This window comes from Vespa velutina, chromosome 16 (assembly GCF_912470025.1).
Source record: "Vespa velutina chromosome 16, iVesVel2.1, whole genome shotgun sequence".
Lineage (NCBI taxonomy): Eukaryota > Metazoa > Arthropoda > Insecta > Hymenoptera > Vespidae > Vespa > Vespa velutina.
This window is the reverse complement of record NC_062203.1, coordinates 2,174,297-2,197,262: the sequence shown is the minus strand read 5'-3', so window position 1 is coordinate 2,197,262 and position 22,966 is coordinate 2,174,297. Positions and strand designations below refer to the sequence as shown.

General features: G+C 33.9%; 1 protein-coding gene across 4 annotated transcripts in view; it reads left to right on the top strand.

Moving 5' to 3' along the window:
* LOC124954653 (lachesin-like) overlaps window positions 1-22,966 on the top strand; it is a 138,001-nt gene that overhangs the window by 97,311 nt on the left and 17,724 nt on the right. For 3 of the 4 annotated variants that reach the window (XR_007102601.1, XM_047507896.1, XM_047507895.1), the window contains exons 2-4: window positions 9,531-9,626; window positions 20,233-20,336; window positions 22,482-22,689. Coding sequence is in view for 3 of the 4 variants with exons in the window: in XM_047507896.1 (XP_047363852.1) it covers window positions 9,531-9,626; window positions 20,233-20,336; window positions 22,482-22,689 (408 nt within the window). In the remaining variant the exon portion in view is untranslated. The remainder of the gene's footprint in view (window positions 1-9,530; window positions 9,627-20,232; window positions 20,337-22,481; window positions 22,690-22,966) is intronic. The other variant, XM_047507897.1, reaches the window with a different exon arrangement.

The window sequence follows — 22,966 nt, the reverse complement described above, 5'->3', positions numbered from 1 at the left end:
GCATTTAAGCGTTCGGCCGGTGTTCAAGATCCTATTTTAGTGGCGTGTCAATATAAATGTAAATGTCATTCGGTACCATGCGAGCGCATACATCGACAGTCTCTGGAGGACGATTGCTCGCGGAGAATATTGCAGATGGTCGTATAGGCGGGGAGGGGGGGGGGAGGGCGTCCGCCGCAATTGAATTGCCCTTCGGATTGGAACGTATAGAAATGTGTACGCTCGGTACTTTGTTTCGCGTATCGATCGGGAATACGCGAGCAAAGCCGGGAAGGCTCGGAAGCGAGGCGACGATAGTCGAGCGTAATGTTGAGCGTCGACGACCGGTCGATTCGTCGCTCGATTCATCGTCCCTCGATCCAACAACATCAACCTCTGGGTGGTACTGCGCCGCTGCCGTTCGTCCGTCAACGTTTTCCGAAACGAGAGATTTCGCAGATCGCCGAATTAGCGAGCGTTACCGTTCTCGCCAGGCCTTTTATCCTTCTCCCCGTTTTTTACCTCCCTTCCGCGTCGATTCCGCCAGTGGAAAATGGAAAATCGTAGCTACCCAGGAACCTATCGCCTGACTCTATCTCTATCTCTATCTCTATCGCTTTCTCTCTCTCTCTCTTTCACACACACATACACATACACACTCTCATGCGTACCAAGGGAAAAGCGAGTCTAACGAAATAACCGATATCGCGATACCACCCCAACCGAAAATATCCTCCCTGGTCGACCGTTACGAGCAAGAATTACGGCCATTTTCGATGAGTTTTGAAAGAAGCTGTCAGAGACACATGCTTTCACGACGAAATTCTAGAGCTAGTCTTTCATTATACTCGTTCTCGCGGATTTAAAAATATATATCTATGCATGTCTCCCTATTTCATTGTTTCGTCAACCATTTGTATTTACGGTCATTATAAATGAAAGTTTTAATCACATGGCTATTCGAACCTTCTATCTACGTTTGATACTATGTTATTATTATTATTGTTATTATTATTATTGTTATTATTATTATTATTATTAAGATTCAAAAAAGGCTGAATGATTCAATTTTGAAATAATTCGATTATCGTTAACACGTACTTTCATGTTCGAGGACGATCAAAGCGTAAGCCCGTTTTTATAGCAGTGATAATTAAAAGAGGGAGAAAACGCGAGTGAATGAAATTGCGCAAAATATGAACGATGCTTGCCACTTTGTGGCAACCCGTCCATACCCCTCATCACCACCAATCCTAGCGATTATTCGCAGCTTTGTGCCTGCGTTTATTCAATTTTCGTGTGTCGCACTGTCGGCCACGAAGCAACCAGGAACAAAGCGTTATCTTTAAGCCGTGCCTTGTTGTTCGTCCTACCTCCTACCTCCTCTCATTTTACCTTTCTATCTCTATCACTATCTATTCCTCTCTTTCTCTCTCTCTCTCTCTCTTTCTCTATCTCTCTTTCTCTCTCTTTCTCTTTCTCTCTCTCTCTCTCTCTCTCTCTCTCACATACAATCCGCGCGTGAAACACCTGGATGCAGCCATCCAGCTCGAAATCGCTATCATCGATCACGCGTGTGATGTATGTGCCGATATCGACAGCGAATCCCTTTTTAACGCAGACGAATGGCCGCCATTGAAAGCGGCCAGGGGGATTTTTTTGCAGATTTTTCTACTCGAATATTTGTCGGCGGTTCGGGCGACGCTAACGCTCGAGCGTACATACACAATGCGAAAACACGGCCACGGTGTGCCACTCATCGTCGATGTTCGTCGATTTTTAACGAGTATCGACTTATCGAAAGAATGCCATGAGTATAGGTACTTACTTCTTTCAAATAAGATACGCAATCTTCGGCTTTGATAAATTCAGAACGTATTACGTTTTCTCAATGATTACATTCTACCAGATGCAATTCTGTATAGAGTGAAAATTTAATAATACGTAAACGTAAATTTTGCTTCAATCGGAATGAAAAATATTGTATTATGTTATTGAATGTATATAAGTTCGTACGTACGTTCGTTCATTCATGTTCGTGCATCTTACATCGTGCCTCGTGCAATCGAAATATTTTCAAAAAATATTTTATTCTATACTCTCTAACTATCTAAGATAGTACATTACATTTTATTTTAATGTAGCCCACAGTAATTGCATTATTGGAAGATATGTTTCTTTAATCCTTTCTGTAATCATAAAGGAAGTTTCAACGAGATATTCTCTTGGAATCTTTACGCACGACTTAGTTTCTCCGAGCGTAGCTACGGTTCTCGTTTTATACACCATATTTACCCGATTAAAGCGAACGTGAGAAGTTAAGCGCGGACACGATCCACAAGGGAATCGAAAGACGTGAAAAACTTTGGAAAAAAGTCATGTAAGAAAGAGCTGGATATAAAATGTAAGCAATTAAAGTCTAACGCGTTGGGATGGGGAGAAAGGGGGATGCCCATTAATCTATTAGAAATGGTGCTGGTTTTACAAAGGATATTAATTAATAAATCTCTTGGCTGGATCCGAATTATACCCTTGAGAGAGAGAAAGAGAGAGAGAGAGAGAGAGAGAGAGACCACGCTTGGTCTGATTTACGAGTTTTCATAAATCCTTGACTACCCAGCTTCTCGTTAGCAACGAAATAAGAATAGAGAATGCATCCGCACGTTGCAAGGACGATACTACTGACGACGAACGAATCGCTCGAAATGGAAGTCTCCGTTGTAGGATTTCGATGCTTTCAAGCGTCCGCCAAAATCGGGAAACTTTCCTTTTACGAAAGAACAAAGGAAAATACGACTTTTACGTTCTTATTTTCTATAAGAGAAGACCGACATTTCGTTCCTATTTCCTATGCGAATGGTTAGAAAAAGAAAAAAAAAAAAAAACAAAAAAATGACCAGCTTGATCATATTCATTTATTTTGATATTTTGAAAAATCCATAAAATTGGCTTTGCTTTTTTATTTCTTTTTAAAGTCAGAAATATATTATTTATATTTGATCTATAATATGATCGTCTTGTCTTTTTCAAAATTTAGAAATATTATATGGAAGAAAATAAAATTAATTTCAGGATAATTTTGAAATAGACAATTTTTATTAATCATTTTCCAAATAAAATCGAACAACATAAATAACAATATAAAATACAATATACAAAAAATATATAGCAATTGAATAAACTTTTAATTACAAACGTATAAATGTTAACAATCATTATGATAATGTATAAAAAAAAAAAAAAAAAAAAAAACAGTATGAATGTAAAATATTTAATTTAATTTTCTAATCAAAAAAATATATAGCCTAATCGTAAGAATATAAAATTCATTGTTAATATTCAAAACATCTGTTAGATTTTATGTAACGTCGACGATATTATAAAAAAAAAAAAAAAAAAAAAAAAAAAAAAAAAACAGATCTTGCGGTCATAATAATAATAATAAACTTTAATGACAAGCTTAGATAAACACAGATCTATCTACTTAAAGGCCCATTAACTAGGTGTTAGTATAGAAAGAGATATAGCAGTTAAGCAAAGTGAAAAACAAGTAAGATGGGGTCAAAGTCAGAAAGATAAACAAGGTTACCTGAAGTGAGAACAGTTGCGTTTAGTCTTTCGTGGTGACAGGTCGAGTACCACAGAGTGGCGACGCTGAATTTTGAGATAAAGTATAAGAGAAGTTCAAGTTGATTCTCATAATTACATTACATTATACATAAAATAAGGTAAGATATGTTCTTTATACATAGATGTATTATTTATATTTCAAATTATTATTATCTTATATAAATTATTTTTTATTATTTTTATACAAATTTAAAAGATACTTCGACATTATATATTTGTATATAATAACTTTTAACAAAGATATAATTCTCTAAGTTCAACGAACTCGACGTCCAATACAGAACAAAGTGAATCGTCTTTAATCGTAAACTTTCTTCATTTTGTTCATTAGAAAACATTTAATCGTTTAATTAAAAAGTTATTTTCTCCCTTTCTCTCTCTCTCTCTCTCTCTCTCTCTCTCTTTTTCTTTCTTTTTCTCTCAACGTTTTATCTTGTCTCTCTTGTCACTTTTACGTTAAATAAGAGCATAAACTGCAATCGACAATGTATATACGTTCGAAATGTTTGAAGGGACAAAGAGAAGAAGAGAAGAGAACGGAGGGTTTCGTCTGCTCGCCCTACCTCGAGGCTTTTTCGTACAAACTCGTAGCTTGCGTTTCTGGCTGCACGAAAGTTCTCGCAAGGGGGTTTCTTTGGCTCGAAGTTGAAAACTCATTCCTACTATAGGCGGGCTTGCATGCTCGAGAAGAACGGAGAAGAAACTCACAGTTACTTTGATCCATATTTTATTTACCTTGCAAAGAAAAGAAAGGAGACTCAGAAAAAGGAAAAGAAATAAGGAGGTGGGAGGAGAAGGTGGAGGAGGAGGGTAAAAGGGTGGTTTAGTTTGGTTGCTTGTTGAAATATGGGAAGAGAGAGAGAGAGAGAGAGAGAGAGAGAACGGACGGAAGAAGTAAGAAAAAGAAACAAGGAAATAAACGCAAAAGTGTAATAACCAATTTTTCGCTTTCAGGATGGATAATTTGCCATGCAATTGTCACTTTACCACGATCCCATGAACGAAAATGCCACCGGCAGATCCAATTTTATATACTTTTTTGTTTTATTTTTTCTTTATTCTTTGTTTTTTTTTTTTAACTTATCCACGGTACGTAAGTTCTCATCCCTCTGGCTAGTATTTTCTTTTATTCCTCGGTTGTCGTTTTCACTTGGCACGATTCTTCCTTTTCTCCTTCTTTCATTCACCGGACGTCATCCTATTCGTTCGTTGCTATTCCTCTTGTCTTACACATTCGCTTCTCTGTTATCTCGTTTCCTTTTCTGTTCTCTATTACCTTCGTTGTTTTGTTAGCTGGAAACGAATAAGATGGAATGTATAAAGGGACAAGGATTAACACGGGGAAGCGTTAAATTAAATTTATACCTTTGCAATTCTCTGTAATATCCTTTGCTGGTACCAGGGCACACTCGTATTGTATATATTCCTTTTTGTTTGTCTTTGTTTTTTTTTTCTCTTTTTTGTTTCCTTTTTTTTTCTTTTTTTTTTTTTTTTTTTTTTTTTTTATTTTTTTTTTTTTTTTAGCGATCGCATAACTTGAAACCTTCATTCGTTTTTTGTTTGATAGAGAGATGTACGATTTAACGTGTAAATAGTATTAAAGCATATAGGACGGATTCATATTTAGAACTTTTCATGGATAAATAAATTATCATTAATAAAAGTTATAAAAATACCTTCGAGAACTTTTGTAGACACGTTGATACTGTAATATTAAAAAAACGAAATAATAATGCATTCCTCTATAATACGTACTTCAAAATTGCGATCTCGAATCTGGTAATAACAGCAATAAATTATTAACATGTGGTAATGCAACTCTCTTATAAAGCTGCGATACAGTCAGCTCGAATTTTAACTCAAACTCAGTTATATTTTTAATTCACAAAGTCAGTTTAATGCGTTAAAAAATTGTAAAGGACATGAGATAAAAACTACGCTTTTGTTTTAGTTATTTTAATGTATTTACAAGATGAATTTCAGTATGAAATGCAAAAGAAAATTGATACATTTTCATATCCATTGTTTCTTAGTGGATAAACAGGATTATATAATATAATATATTTATCAAATAAATATATTCTTTTTGACAGTTACAAATTATTTTCATTTAATTCATTTATTAAAATACATTCGTATGTTACTTTATATTTTTTAACAGTTGAAAATAATTTGTCATCTTTTCTCTTCGCTAATGATAAATAAATTGACATTGATATTATGTTATAAATTAATTTACAGAACTTTTTCATTGTTTTATTATATGTTTTTAACACATCACAAGATTTCTTTCATAATCGTATAGATGTAAAAAGATAAAAGAAAATGAATTATATAAGTATAATAAGAAAGAATAATAATAATTTTTAATACTACAGTTTTATGAACGAATATAATAATTTGAATATCTTAAAAGAATTGTAGAAATACAAAGAGTTATAAGAATTAATAGAGTTAAAATATTCAAAAGAATTTAAATAATTAGATTAACATATGCATTCATATTTTATATATGATATCAGATAATCTTTGGAGCAATATTTTAAAATTTATATATATATATATAAAGTGAATATTATTTTAATTCATCGCTTGACGAATTTGTGAAAGGAAATCTCTGCATTTGACTCCGAATAAGTAGATAGACAGAATAGTTTAATAATATCGTTACAAATGAATTCATTTCTTGTTTGCACAGTCACCATTTTAATTTAATTGCATACAAGTGTTTAATAATACCGTAACAAATGAATTCATTTCTTTTGTTAAATAATCACATTATTCTATCGTCAATTAAAGATTAAGACATTTTGGTCCACGACTAAACTTCTATTTTACGATCTATGAATTAAAGATGGAAATATTCTTTTTTTTTTTAATTCGTTGAAAATGTTCATTTTCGGTAGCCTCAACGATACCACTTGAATTAGTTAAAGAACGTATTGGAAAACTTGTCGAGCAGCAAAACGAAGTGACTTGGTTAAAACGCTCCTTTGGGTTTACAAAGCTATATTAGACGTCGTTTCTACATCGTGAAACTCCTGTGGTAGGTACTGCCTAATAAACTTGCTCTCTCTCTCTCTCTCTTTCTCTCTCTCTCTCTCTCTCTCTCTCTCTCTCTCTCTCTCTCTCTCTCTTGAGAATTTCCATGCATTTGGGAATCATTGAACGATTTTAGATGAATAATAAATATCGATACGACTTTTAACTTAAGATAAACCATTCTTTAAAATCTACAAATACATAGATATCTTGAATCGATCGTAAACGAAATAGACGCTTTTTTGTCAATAAACTTGTAATCTCTAAATATATTTCCTTTTTGTTTGATTTGTGTGCTTGTGTGTATGCGTGAGCCAAATATGAAAAACAAAGAAAATAATCACTTCGAGAATAATAAATTATTTATGGAAAATTTTATATTTACGAATTGATTTACGAATGAATTATATCCATACGGTATTCGTTACAAAAGAAATGACTAATAGTTTATGTATATTGAATTGTTTGTTAGTAATAAAAATTAAAGAGTGATGAATTTATGCAATTTTCGACAGTGAATAAACACGAAAAAAAAAAAAAAACAATATAATGAATTACTAGGTCGAAAGAGAAATCTTTTCAAAAAAACATAAAATCATTGGATAAAAATTGTGGTGTTAGATGAGATCTTAGAAAACACAATTTATATTCTAAGTTCAACGATAAAGCTTTTCTTAAATGTATACTATGTTCTACGTGAAATGAATGGGCCGATAGTCCATAGTTACTAATAAAAATATAGCTATTGGATTTTTTTCTAGTTTGGCTCGAAATTTAAGATCTTGGTATAAGTTACAAAAGATCTTTTTAAAAAACCCCATGAATTTCTCGTATGTTAAACGAAATACCAAGTTATTTGTCGTTAGACTTTTTTTATACAAGAAGATTACGATCGTCGAAGCTTTAAAAGGGATGGATACCGATACAATTATATCGAAGGAATTCAATTTCTTCGAAGCTCGTTTATCGATGCTTTGATCGTCTCGCGATCCGATTCTTCCTCGTTTCGACAGAAACGAAGCTACAAATCGTACGTTTCAACGAATTAGTTTGCTTACCCGACGTTTCTCGTTTTAATAGAAGAAAGAGCAATAAGGATTCCTTTCGTCTGTAGTTCTTTGGTCGAATTACTCGTACGATTCTTTGAGTACACGGATTTTAATCGAAAAAAAAAAGAAGAAAAAAAAAAAAAAAGAAAAGAAACATCATATATACATACGTACTTACGTATTTACGTACATATGTATACTTTTCATGTATACACGTTTAACGGTAAGTTATTTCCTTTTCCCCCGCAATGTAATTAAAATTTTCACTTTACCACGGTAGAAAACGTAAAATGGTTCCATTGGCTTTTATAAATTTACATTTCCTCGTACAATCTACTCGAGTCTACTCATAACGCAAGTAATTTTCTCCTCTGTCATCTGCGAATGTAATTATCCTCAAATTGCACCGCGGTTCGCATTTATGAGACGCACGAAGTTGTGTAACTATTGGAGAAGCGTCGACACTTGAACATCGTTAAACTCGGGACAAACGGTTTTCATATAATCCTACCGACTTTGGATAATTTCTACGACTTGCATGCACGAAAGAGGTAGGTATACGTGTAACGACAACGAGGAGACCAGAAAACTTTTTTCACTTATCGTTATTGCCACGGTAATGTCGTACGGTACCCTGTCCTGCAATAAAACGAGTTTCGATCGCGATAACGATAGTAAAATTTGGAGAAATGAAAAGGATACCTTTTTTTTTTTTTTTTTTTTTTTTTTTTTTGAAGCAATTTCTCATTTAGCATATGATAAAATTCAATTCATATATCGTCACTCCATACATTTTGAAGATATTAAAACAATGACAAGTTTCTTTCGAATTTCTTAAAGTATATATTATATATACTATACATATATACTATGTATATATATATATATATATATTTATATACACGTCATCGATACAACAAGTTCTCATCCATCGTCCAATTTATCTTACCATCTTTCTCATCTTTCCGAAATGACACAACCATTCGCATTAATCAACGGAATAAAACGCCAAGACGAAATAAAATACAGACCTATAAATCTCTTTCTTTCTTTCTTCTGCATTTTCCATCTTATTTCGTGCGATTAATCGTAAAGTTGAAGGAAAGAATCCAAAGTACAGAGAATAAGAGAGAGAGAAAGAGAGAGAGAGAGAAAGATAGATAGAGAGAGAGAGAGAGAGAGAGAGAGAGAGAGAGTGGCTCTATGCGAAGCTCTAGGCTATAGAAGCTCGCGAGTTTATAAGTGAAACGTTGAAATTTCACACTCGTCGGGACTCTCGCTCGGTTTTCGCGCTAAAATTACTGGCTCGTTTGGCGTCCGTGTTATGTCACGCTAACGAAACGCTATCCTCGCGGGGATGATGTACCTGAGGGATGTGAACGAAACGATATCGAGTTGCGTGACTTCCACCCCTCGATGAAAAATATCGCTCGGCTTCATTAGGAAGTTTTTATCGAGAAGGCGATTCTTTAAACGCCCACATCCCATCTGCCACCATACTTTCTAGGTCTTTATTTCGTAAAAAAAAATTACAGAACGAAATTGAAGTAATTTCTTGAAAAGAAAAAAAATGAAAAAAAGGGCGTGTTATGGTTTAAATTTGAAATGAAAGCTATTCTAATACGAAATGAGCCAATAAATTCATTTCGATCCATTCATTTTCATGTTTCATCTTTTTAGAAGAGAAAGAAAAAAAAAAAAAAAAAAAAGAAAAAAGAAGAAAAAGAAATGAAAAAGAAAAAGAGGTCGAAGAACGAGAATGTTCGTCATTATTATGACGTCGCAATTCGATCAATCATCACATTCTAATTTCACTTTGTCTTCTTTCAGGACGACAGGAGAGAAGATTGGATATACTCGGAGATTCGACCTTGGAACATCATCGAACTGCTCGGGATGTATCGTTGGTGGATAACTACAATGACGGTGAGTGATCGAACGATCGAATCTCCCAAAAATCGCTATCGAAAGCTTCAGGATATCTCTCGGGTATCGTTCGGGTATCGAAAAAGCTCTATCTCTCTATCCCCTTCCCCTTCTCTTTCTCTCTCTCTCTCTCTCTCTCTCTCTCTCTCTATCTCTATCTCTCTTTTTCACTCATACACACCCTCTAACACACACTCGATGTCAGCAAATCAGATTCGCGCGGTTGCGCGTCACGCTTACTGCCGGTAGGTTTTGTTTCAACCGTTGTTATCGTTGTTGTTAAAAGCCGAAATAAATAACCAGGCCATGAGAGGATGAGGGAGGATGTTTCCGCGGGTAACGTTAATAACACTCGTGTATCTAAAGTCAGTTTGGAAAAGTCGTGAAACGGACCATTTCGTGTCGAGCTTTTCCTCGCCTCCGTTTGTTCATTTTATGTTCGAACCAGTGCATTTCTTTGTATTCTTTTTTCTTCCTTTTTTTTTCATTTCCTCCGCGACGACCATCGTAGATTTTTATTTATTTAAATTCTCGAATATGCATGCGGTAGCAGAATTATAAAATAACAATGTTTAATGAAGTAAGTGCATACGCGAAAAGATTGAATTTCCTCTCATTAAATTTCATTAGAAAAATTATGATAATACAATTTTCCTTATTATTTCCGCTTCAACATTTATTTAATTAACGGTGTAATATATTTTTCTCCAAAGTTTCAATAAAAATTATTTATTACTTGTGTCAATGGGAATCCAAGTGTGGTACTTTTTATTGTAATATTTATTTTCTTTAAAATTTCTACAAAAATCATACATTATAGGAACAATAAAAGTTTGAACATAGAATTTTTCATATCAAAATTTCATGATCTAAAAATATGTATCTATAAACGTGATATACACACACACATACACATACACATACCACGTCGTTTGTTTTATCGTGCGATCATCAAAACTCTCATCGATTTGTTAGCATCCATTAGACTGTACGAACGATGGACGAGACCACGCGCACTCACAGCTATTTGGATTACGACTTTTTAGACCTTTCGCACTCCTATAACTTGAAGTTTAACGATCAGATTTACGATGACATTTACGAGGTCAGTGCACGAAGCGCCTGCGGAGACCGCTTTAATCGCATTTCGTCCATAATCTGCCTGCTGATTCGTTACGGTAGATACTCATAATTAAGTTATACTTAATCGCACTTAATGTCAAGAAAATGAAATTAAATTGAATTTTTATAATTCTTCTCTCTCTCTCTCTCTCTCTCTCTCTCTCTCTCTCTCTTTCTTTCCAGATGTCAATCCGATTAAGTTCACCTACATTAATGGCATAGATCCATCAATTTTCATGAAAAAGAAGGGGAAAAAAAGGAAACAAAAGAAAAAAAACTCGAAAGAAAATTTATATAGATTACGTACGAAGAAAAAAAAAAAAAAAAAAAAAGAAAACAAAAAAAAAGAAAAAATTAAATGATTTCCACACTTCTTCCTCTTGATTTCTTATTTCTAGTTTGTCGCAATTTCGAGTTGGTTTTTACGCTTCAAGAGATCTATAGTACCGAAGACTGCTTGCAAACGTACGAAAGGAGATGGAAAGGGATATCGAGAGAAAGACAAAGACAGAGAGAGAGAGAGAGAGAGAGAGAGAGAGAGAGAGAGAAAGAGAGAGAGAGAGTTTCGGCTTGCAATGATTCTCTAAGTGGCCCTTCTCCTCCTCCATCCCTTCTTCTTCCTCCTCCTTCTCCTCCGCTTCCTTTCCTTCCCTTCCCTTCCCTTTCCTTTCCTTTCCTTTCCTTTCCCTTCAGCCCCTTTATTTGCCCGCTTCGTCGATCAATAACGGCCGCCTCCGTGATTCCAAAGCTCTTCGATGCTGGTGGAAATGGCAAAGCACCACCTTTAAGGCGCTACTACTAGCCATGATTGCGTTCCGACGTACCGAAGTTGTCGCGTGATTCATTCGTTACGACACAATACGAGCTATACTCACCTCCCTCCCTCTTTTCCCTGTATGACACTTTCTTCCTCCCTTTAGTTCTCTTTCGAAGACCGACATTTCGCGGGATAGTAAGCTTTCTTGTTCCTTCCTTATCTACTTTTATTCCTCTCCCTCCTTTCCATCCCCTACATCCCTACCTCGACCACCCCACATCACGTTAGTTCTTACTTTCCCCCTATTTTCTTGATACTTACACGAGAGTATTTCCTTCTCTCTCTCTCTCTCTCTCTCTCTCTCTCTCTCTCTCGCTCTCTTTTTCTCTGTCTCTCTCCTTTTTATTTTTCCTTTCTTTTTTTTCTCTCTCTCTTTTTTTTTCTTTTCTCCTTCGAAGACGCCGTTTCATTCTTACTCTTACTGATACGCTCTTCCCTCAATCCTTCTCCCTAGTTCGTAGGATTAATCAGTGACATTGGTCGTCGGAAAAATCCTATGATAGCGGAGCCTTCTCTTAAAAAAGAAAGGAAAAATTTCTTCGTATATTTGTTTCCTAAAGCCAACACACGCTATTCTACGCTTGCCAATGTCTTTATGATAATATCAGTTATCGGGGAGGGAGAGAGGGAGGGAGGGAGGGGGGGGGGATATGCAGGATCACATCTCCTTTCAACTTAGCATTTCTATTCCATGAGATAGTATTTGGTTGAATCGTTTTAATGTAATATTATTGAACGATATTCGATCCGTTCGCTAAATAAATAATTTTTTTTGTTATTTTTTTTTTCTTTTTTTTTTTTTTTTTTTTTTTATGAAGGAAAATGACTTATTCTTACATTGAATTATATATCATATATTTATATTAGATTTTTTTTTTTCTTTTGCTTTCTCTCTTCCTTACAAAAAGTAAAGGAAAATTTTTATTTTCAAACGCATTTAAAGCGTCTTATATATTATTGCTGCCAATCGAACGAAGCAACAAAATAAGTTAATTAAACTCTGTCAAGGACGAATGAACGATGAATAATATAATGTTTACGGTTCGTTTGCGACCTAATCACCCGGATCGACCGTGTTAACGGTGCGTCACGGTAACGCAGTTTACATTTAGATAAGACAAGAGTGACGGTATTATTTCGTGGGATTCGCTATATCCGTCGTGAAGTTATCAGAATCGTAACTGCACGTTTCAGGTAATACGCTTGTATAGTAATCCATTTGTATAAAATCAAGATCAACATGAAATAAAAGAATATTCATGATCGAAAGGAAGTATTTCTATAAAAAGAAAAATTTTACAATTAATTAGGGAAAAAAATGATTAATTAAGATACAATACAGTATAATAATAATAAAAACAAAAGAAAAAAAAATCCTATCGGTAATATAATTACATTAGTGCATTATATGATGTATTCGAGAAAAAAAATCCATACTTGGATCTTAATACAGGAGACAGGATCGCAACGAAAATTGCACGCACATTCTCATGAATATTAATGAAAATTTTACAACGATAAAACCGAGCTAGTGTAGAATAAAATAGTTATTCTTAATATAATGGCAAAAAGAAAAAGAAGAAAAAAGAATAAATAAATAAATAAATAAATAAATAAATAAATAATCGATGAATAATTTCTTTTCCCTTTTCTTTTTCTTTTTCTTTTTTTTTTCTTTTTTCTTTCCTCTCTTTCTTTCTTTTTCTATTTACGATCATTCGCTCATAATTCAATGAAATGAGATAGAACGGATAAAAGAAAAACATGAGAAAACCAATATAGATACATATATCGAAAGTTATAAAATAGTATATCCTTATCGAAGTATCTGTGGGCGTTGGCGAGGGGGTGGGTGGGGGGGGTGGGTGAGGAAAACCATTTCGGAAACTTGTGTTTAACGGGCTCCTATCGAGTTCGTAGCCATTGGACGTAAATTGGTGAAGCGGTGAAAGTCACGGACATGTGCACGTAACGCGTTTCGAAGTGCCATTGACTGTAGAGAAGTGTAGCCAGCTAGTGAATACGTGTAAGTATGTACGAGACGTAGATATGTGTACTGTTTCGATAGAAACAAGGAGAGCTGTAGGAAGAGGCTTGGGTGAAAAGAGAGATGGTGGGCATGGAGAGGGCGGAGGGGGAAGGGTAGTCTTCTCGGTTATCGCAGGTACTCGAATTTCGACAGGGTCTTGTTTCATGAATACGGCCGAACAATGCACTGGGAAATTCGTGGGAACGATTGGTAGGATAGACGAACGGGCGGTGAATAGTTAGTAAACGCTAAGTAACTAGCACTGTATCGGTGTGCCAAGTACATGCGTGTCGCATTCGAGAAGACCATTTCTAACTCATCCTCTTCTACCCGAGTACATCGGGATCCAAATCTTCTCTTTATAAATCCACATATATGTACCAATGTTACTTCACGCTCGATATCCCTTTCAAATTCAGTCAATGAAGAGTTTGCTCATTTCTAAAGAGACTAAAATGAATTGTGATTTTTTTGTTTGTTTATTTATTTATTTTTTTTTTTTTTTTTCTGTCAATAAGAAATTCACAAAATCATCATCATTCTCTTATTCGTTTCATTCTCTTTTCCTCTCTCTCTCTCTCTCTCTATTCTTCTTCTGTTTCTTTTCTTTCTTCTCGCGTCTTTTTTTCTTAATTTTTCGTTTTTTCTTTTTTTTTTCCTTTTTTCATTAATCAGACGATTGTAGCGACGAGAATAGATATTATCCAACGACACGTTCCATGTATTCCTAATATTACAATGTGGTTTTCGCATGCCATTTCGAATATTTTGCTTTCGAAATCGACTACCAGACGGAGAAAATTGAATTAGTCGCTAGCGCGTAAGTAGTTATAATTACAACCTATCTTCCTGTCTTCTTCATCCTACGTTTTTATTTTCTATCCTCCGTTCTTCCTTACCTTGTTCTCAATTTTTCCTTTTTCAGACCGCCTACCTTTAAGTTTTCTTCGTACGTTGCCGTGCGGTAATGATGCTCATTTCTTCTTTTTTTTTTTCCTTTTCTTTTCTTTTTTTTTTTTTTTTCTTTTTTTTTGTACCACCTTAATTTCGCACCGAAGTTTCAAACTTTCGTCGAAGACGGAACCGTCGATCGCCAAGGCTTCTTCTTCTTCTTCTTTTTCTTTTTCTTTTTCACTTCTTCTTCTAGTTCTTCTACTTCTACTTTTGCTTCTCCCTTCTCTGCTTCTTTTCTTAATTTCTTCGTGAGCGTCGTTTTCTTTCAGAAATCACCAACGTTCACTAGATGGTATGCAAAATTCTTTTTTATTCTTTCCACCACGACCTCCCCTCCACCACTCCCCCGCTTTCTTTTTCTTTTCCCTTTCCTCTTTTCCCATTTTTTCTTTTTTCTTCTTCATTCGTCGATCATGCCTTTCTTCGTTCTTCATTCAACTGTTTTATTTTTATCTTAATGAAAAACCATCCGCCAAATCGTTCGTCGAAGAATTCAAGCGAGATCAGTAGAATCCCGGGGAAGAAACAAAAAGAAACAAAAAAAAGAAAAAAGAAGAAGAAAATTCACGAATTTAATAAATTTATAGGCACATATATATATATATATATATATATATATAACATACATATACTTATATCCAGGTAATGTAACTTCGTAGCTACTTGACTTTTTAAAATTCCATTGTGATTTCTAAGAAAAAGAGTGCACGCGTCCGAATCAGAAGCTCGAAGGCAAGGTCGAAAGAAACGCTTTGGTGGCTCTCGGATAATCTCATGGTACGGATTATTGAGCACGTTCGTGCAACTTCTTTTCCGTTTACTGCGGCTAAACCAATAAACTTTAACTTCGTTTGAGATAAACCCTTAAGGATTTTATTCATTTACGATGGCTTTGTAAGTAAGGCATCAAATGCCATGATAAATACATACATACATACATACATACATACATACATACATACATATATATATATATATATATAATGTATACATATATATGTATATATCTTACATTGTTCTCGTTAAATCGAGATCTTTTTTAGTGACCATCCAATATATTCTTCAATGTAGAAAAATATTAATATCATTCTGGCGAAGGATAAAAAATGAGAGAGATAGATAGATAAAGAGAGAGAGAGAGAGAGAGAGGGAGAGAGGAAATGAATGAAACGAACACGTTCAGTTCGTAGTTTCTAACTGACATAAAAGCCACGATGTCAAATGGTTACCCGCATTGAAACGAGTTCCGTTATCCATTTGCGAACAAAATCGGTGAAATCCCGATGGAGCTTTGAGCAAACATCAAACATATTCCTTTCTCTTTTCCTCTCTCTCTCTCTCTCTCTCTCTCTCTCTCGCTCTTTCTCTCATTTCTCTTTACCCTCCTGTTCCTCTCTTTTTTCATTCTATCTATCTCTACATTTCATCGGGTCATCGAAAGTTTGGTATTTTTTATCAGAAAAATATTTGACCGCAGGCGGCAGAGATACATGAACGACACCATACGTGAGGTCTTGAACGTTTTCGGTATTAGCCAAGCTTTCTCTAAGGTCGATGGAAAACTTCTTTCGACAGTTAGACGAAATGCTATAGTAAAACTATCTCGAATGTTATCTCGCACGTACGTACAATCGAAATGGCAGGTGAAAACGGTAGGTTTAACCATTGAACCGTTAACTTCTTGTACGCTTCAATGCAGTTTCGCGAATCTCCTCTCATTCAGTTCGATGTATTAATGCGTTTTACAATTCTCTAGAGTGTTCGGGTATATGCTTACTTTCCAAGAAAGTCGAAAATTTACTCGAGTTTTGCCCCAAAATTCGTACGAATTTGTAATATTTTCTCTCTCTCTCTCTCTCTTTCTCCCTGTCTGTCTCTCTTTCTCTTTCTCAAGAAAAGAAAGGAAAAGAGATAGAGATAGAGAGAAAGAGATAGGCAGAAAGAGAGAGGAGAGAGAGAGAGAGAGACTTTAATATAACCGTCCTTAACGAACGAAGCGCAGATATTTACAGTTTCACAAAACTTTTAAATAGCGTCACTCCTTTCTTCCTTAAGCTTCTTGACTTAATGAAATACTCTCTGGAAGCGTCCTTGTCTTGCATAAAGAAAAAAATATAAACGGCCACGGTGTTGTTCCCTTTAGCAAATCCATTATAGCATAATTAAGATTCGAATAGTTTAATTAATATCGGTATAATCGCTCTACGTTATATAATTTTAGTTTTGATTTATTTGGATACAATCGTCGAAGAAAATTAAACGTCGTTTTGTATAATGATAGGAAAATGGAAAATAATGGAGAATTTTAGATAAGGGTTCTATATCGATTATCGTATCAATTAGATGAGATATTAAATGATAATAATAATAATAATAATAATAATGTATAGGATGGTTTAAATATAATTAATTCGAATTTACGTAATAATGAATTATAACGAAGTATTCGTTTTGGATCTTTCAAAGAGGTACTAAGTGTTTGTTCGCAAAAAAGAAAAAAGATAAAAATTGTTAAAAGTGATTCTAAATTCTTTAATGTATATTTTTTTTTTTTCTTACATTAATTCAATTCAATGTGTGTTTTTTTTTTTTAAATTAAAACAGTGTTTTATTTTTCTTTTTTTTCGTAGTAACAAAAATCTAAGCCACGACATATCTGTATCGTAAATAATAAAATAGATTAATTAACGAATAATTCATATTAAGAAAAAATAATCCATTTAGAAAACTTAAATTTATTAGTCTTTTTATGGCCGACCTCTAACCTAGATACGATATAAATACTATATATATATATATATATATATCTTAATTCATCGCAGTTGATTACTTCACTTTCATGTATTTTATATATTTATACTCTAACTGCAAAATATGGTATGAGTATAAATGATAGAAATTTTTCTGTAATATTTTCATATTATATTTATTGTTTTTATTAATGTAAATATCAACTTTTGTATATAAACGTATGAAAGAACCTTCAATGGAATTTTCATTCATTATTAGCGAGAATAGTTCAATTTCTATTCGTATCACTTCCCTGGTCATATTTTGCTCGTACTACTTGTTGTGTTCATATATATATACGTCTGCTCATGTTTTATTCGTATTGCGTATTAGCTCAGTATTTCTCGTTTTTTTTTTTTTTTCGTATTTCCTTTCAAAGTGTAGACAAATACATCGTCGTCCATTATAATTTACGTCTATATATATATATAAAAGTGGGAAAAAAATCTTTCTATTATTATATCCTCGTAACATGTAACAAAAAAGAAGTAGTCGTCTTTTATTAAAATGCCAGAGAATATAATAAATATTTTTAGATTTCCATTACTATATCTTTCGATTCAAACAAAGCCCAAGATTCTTATTATAGTATTATTCTGAAGTAGAGTAAAGAAAAATTCATAGCCTTTTACAGATATTTTGGTGGTACACCAAAGAGATATTTTCATGTAGGGCAATGAATTTTTGAGCATAACCATTGTCAGATAAAAACAACGAGAGCAATGTTACGAGTCGAACGTATGTAATCTTCGTAAATGAAAACGATGTAATATTCTTTTTGAATATTGGCAAACAGGACGGCAATATCATCATCGTACGATGTTTAAACGTAGAGTTTATCTCTGAATAAAATTATACATAACAATGTTACAAGAGTTTAACTATATTAACTATTCTTCTTCAAAGAAGTCATATCTGTTAAGTCAGCACTATTAAGAACAATCGCTTTACAAGAGTCAGTACAGTAGAATCCAAAGTTCTTCATAGAAGAGATACCTCGATGCAAACATGGTGGGATCATAGGTACCTTAGATCTATAGGTAAAGAAAATGGTAGCACTTGTATTACATGAAACTGAATTTGTATTCATCAAGGAACGACTATCGCGTTCATGTTTAAACGATGACGTAGAATTAAAGCTTTGGGTATATCGTTGTACTATACTCGTTATCCAAAATACTGAGAATACTGGAGTCACGTTAGTGACACGTTATACGTAAGCAACAGACCCGTGAGCAACAGCACGCGGCTTCGCTTTAATCAAAGCTTGTTAATCAGTTTGATAACGACTTTCGAGCGACGTGCTTATGAATTCCGACGGGCTCCAACGGTCTATCTCTCATTATCATTAATGCATTGTGCGTAGATAGAACCGAGCGTACGGAAAATTAATTATTCATCCAGAATTCTCCAGGATGTTTATTTAATATAACGCAGACAGGTGCATAAAATTCGTGGCCAGTTCGTTCTGTTTACTGGTTGACGGGTTTCGATGAGGATGAGAAGGAAGGATCATACCAATAACATTCGATTTTGATGAACACAATTCATTCGCTTCATTTATTTTCCCTATGAGCTATTATAGATGAATTTATTTCGTTATACTTGAGAGAAGGATATTTGTTACGAGTAAATTTAATGTTCGTACGTAAATACGTATATGATTTCATTGTAATTTATATTAAAAGAGAGCCCGGAGATCTTGCATTTGGAAATTTCAATTTGAAACGGCTTTTAGTTGATTAATTACGACTACGTTATAATCCAACGTGATCACTATACTGGAAAGCGTTATCTTCGAAATCTTTATGAGTCATATGTAATACCCAGTGCACGTCATCTGTCGTTCGTATTGCAAAATATAAATATTTTTCTTATGGATTAAATTAATTAATTAAAATAATAGAATTTCATTGAAATGATCGTAAAAACGTCGTTAATATCGATAATTGAATAGAGATATATCTTTAAACGACATATTGTTTCTAACATCGATTCGAGAATCAAAATCAAATCTATGTACATTAATATGAATTATTTATTATATATTTGTCGACATTTGAATTTATTTCTTTTCTTTTCTTTTCTTTTTTTTTTTTTTACTTCGTCAAATTTATATCAAAAAATGAAACATTTAAAGAAATATTTTCCTTTCCTTTTCTTTCCAATAGCGTTCATATTTCGATCGGTCGTTTGTCAAAAAGGAACTCTTCATTACACGCTACCGGTACAATCTTGAGAATAGAATATGCGGACATAGAAACGGCAATTAACAAGCTGAACTGTTTATATAATAAAGCACGGAGGACTTAATTAACGTAACTCTCTTACCGTGCCACTGGTCGTTCTCTTAAAAAAGAAATAAAAGTAACCAAAGCTTTTCACAAAGCTCGTTGTACCTGTTCTTCTTTCAAGTCCTTTTTTCTCCCTCTCTTACAGTCGGCCATCTTATCCGACGAATTTCTTTTCTTACTTCCATGTTCTTTCCTTTTTCTCCTCAGCTTTTTCTTCATGCCTATAAATAATTCAAGATGCTTGATGCGTAATAAAGACATTAGAGAATCTAAAAGTCCCTAAGGATGCTTCGTGGTTCAACTTTTCGAAACTCATTATGCCTTACGGCACATAATGATTCGAAAGTATCTTCCACGAGAGAAAATCTTAAATCTTCGATATAACGATAACGAATAATTCTCTCATCGTCTCTCCTTCTCTATACAAATAGAAAAAAAAAATAAAAAAGATATAGAAATAAACGACGACGGAGAGAGATGGGGAAATGTCTCCTTCATTACGAAGTAACTACGATGTTTCTTTATTTTTTCTTTTTTTTTTCTTTTTTTTTTTTTTTATTTTTTTGTTCTTTTTTTTCTTTTCTTTTCTTTTCTTTTCAGATCCAAGATTTCCAAGGTTCGCGGAGGAAATACAAAATGTGACCGTCAGCGTGGGACGCGATGCACTCTTGGCATGCATCGTGGATAATCTTCAAACTTATAAAGTAAGTCTCATGTTTCTCATCTTCTTTGTATAGAAAGTAATTATTTCAATGTAATATAAATTAAAAAAAAATATATATATAAATTAAAATTGATATTGAAGATCTAACGATTAGGAATATTCTAGATATTTGTATGACTAAGATAGAATAATTATCGAATTATCCTTAACCATAGCTCCGATAGGGGAGACAAGTGAGAAAGGGACGCTCGAGAACAATGGAAGATATTAATGAAAATATTTCCATGGCTACGGTTCGCGTACTGCGAATTGGATGCCGTTATTTCCTTCATCTCCGACAAGGCGTTTGCATAATTGCTTCATTTTCCTTCAGTTAATTGAGATCTGACAACAATAGAATAAATTGATAGCATTCATCACATAGAGAGTCTTAGAAAAGATTTATGAGTTAAATTAATATATATGTATATATATATATATATATTTTTTTTTTTTGTTTTGTTTTCAACGAATAAATTCGTATTCATTTAGTCGAAAAGTTACGTCTTTCTGATGTGATAGAAAAAAATCGTTTTATTCGTAACATTAATTTCTTATCGCGTCATTACTTTACTACCAATCGAGGAAAGCCGGCTGATCCGATTGGACGGTCGAACGATTTTGCAAATCGTTTGCCGGACGAGAGCGCTTCGGAAATGCGATCCCCGAATCGTTTCGATAAAAGCATCGAGCCGCGGGATTCATTTTCCTCTACTTTCTCGTCAACGATATTCGAGGATAACGTGGATGACATCGCCGCTCGTACTACGTTTCGAGTGACTAAACTTGACGTTTATAGTTACGTAGTTGTGTTGTAAATTATTATTAAGGTATAGAATAACATAAGGTAACTCGAACGTATGCTAAAATAAAAAAAAAGAAAGAAAGATAAAAAAAAAAAGAAACACGCTAACCTTTTCCCCTAGATGAGATCTTTTTTTTTTTTTTATAATTTCACTGGCATAAGAGAAAAAGAAAAGAGAGAAAAAAGAAAAGACAAGAAAAGAAAATACAATAATTATCTTCTCGTGCCTTCTCTCTCTCTCTCTCTCTCTCTCTCTCTCTCTCTCTCTCTCTCTTTTTTTTTCCCGCGAAAAACTCATTCTCGTAATGTTTTAAATTCTTGAAACAACAAGCGAATGAAAATTTTACTTTTCTTATATATAATAAAAAATTAATTTAAATAAATAATATGTTTATAAAATGCAATTAGGGGTAGAACGTATAAATTATTAAAATCCCTTAGTCGTGTGCGCGACTTTCAAGTCACGTTTTTTGCTCTCAATATTAAAAATAAAGTTATGTATTCAAGAACACAGCAGACCCATTTTCACTTTTATAAAATATGAATATAAAACTTCTTTGGAAAGAAACCTTTATATATAATCTCATAGCAAAACATAGACCTCATTCTGTTTTTATCATACCGAAGACGCGTTAAAGAAAGTAAAAGAGTGAACGTTGGATCATCTTTCTATATCGATTCGAGATAAATGCACCTTTTAGTTTGCCAGTCGATGTAATCCCGATGATGTTTTTTCCTACGATTCTTCATTGCGACACTTCACGAGCTGCGAATTGATCGATCTAAAAACGCTTTTTCACGTATTAAAACATTTATCGTTCGATTCGTGACATTATCTTGTACTTTACTAACGATAGCTTCATAAAGTTGTTGCAATTAACATGAGCTAGCAATATTTTCGAAATAGAAAACATTCTTAAAAATGACATTCTTTTCGATCAATTTTACGAAAAAGTATTTCCATTGCATCGGTTTATCATCTCTTCTCTCTCTCTCTCTCTCTCTCTCTCTCTCTCTCTCTCTCGCTCGCTTTTTTGTCTTTGTCTTTCTTTTTCAAACTAAGAATTCTTTCTCGTTTGTCTAATAGCAAAATTACAATCGACGTTCTCTCCTTTCGATTTAATTTTATTGCAGCAAATTTTCTTTATTACCGGTGAATATGCAAACATTTCTTCGTCTTGCTGTTTCTCTCTCTCTCTCTCTCTCTTTCTCTATCTTCTCTTTTTTCTCCCCTTTCTATTTTATAAACACGAGAAATAGAAATTTATTCACGAATAAAGTCAAGCTATTTTCTATAGACTGTATTCACGAACGAGCCTTTGCGCTATAACGTGTTTTCAGGTGGCTTGGGTACGGGTCGATACTCAAACGATATTGTCGATCCACCAAAATGTGATTACCCAGAACCCACGGATCTCTCTATCGTACAACGACCATCGCTCGTGGTATCTTCATATAAAGAAAACGCAGGAGAGCGATCGTGGATGGTACATGTGTCAAGTAAACACAGACCCTATGAGATATAGGCAGGGTTATGTACAAGTTGTCGGTAAGATCGATTTTATGATAGCATGACGTCACTCAATGCGAATGAATTTTCTTACATAAATATTACCTTCCTCCTGCCTTTCTAATTTCCGTTTCTATCTCGTGCATGTATCTAACATATTTAATATTTGATTTACGGAATCTGTCAATTTGAACGATATCTAAATAATTTTATATGCTCAAAGTAAAAGAATAGTCGGATATTAATTTTTTACATCGAGTTTGATTGATGCAACGTCCTGAACTAATGTCGATATGATGGATTTCGGTTAAAAAAA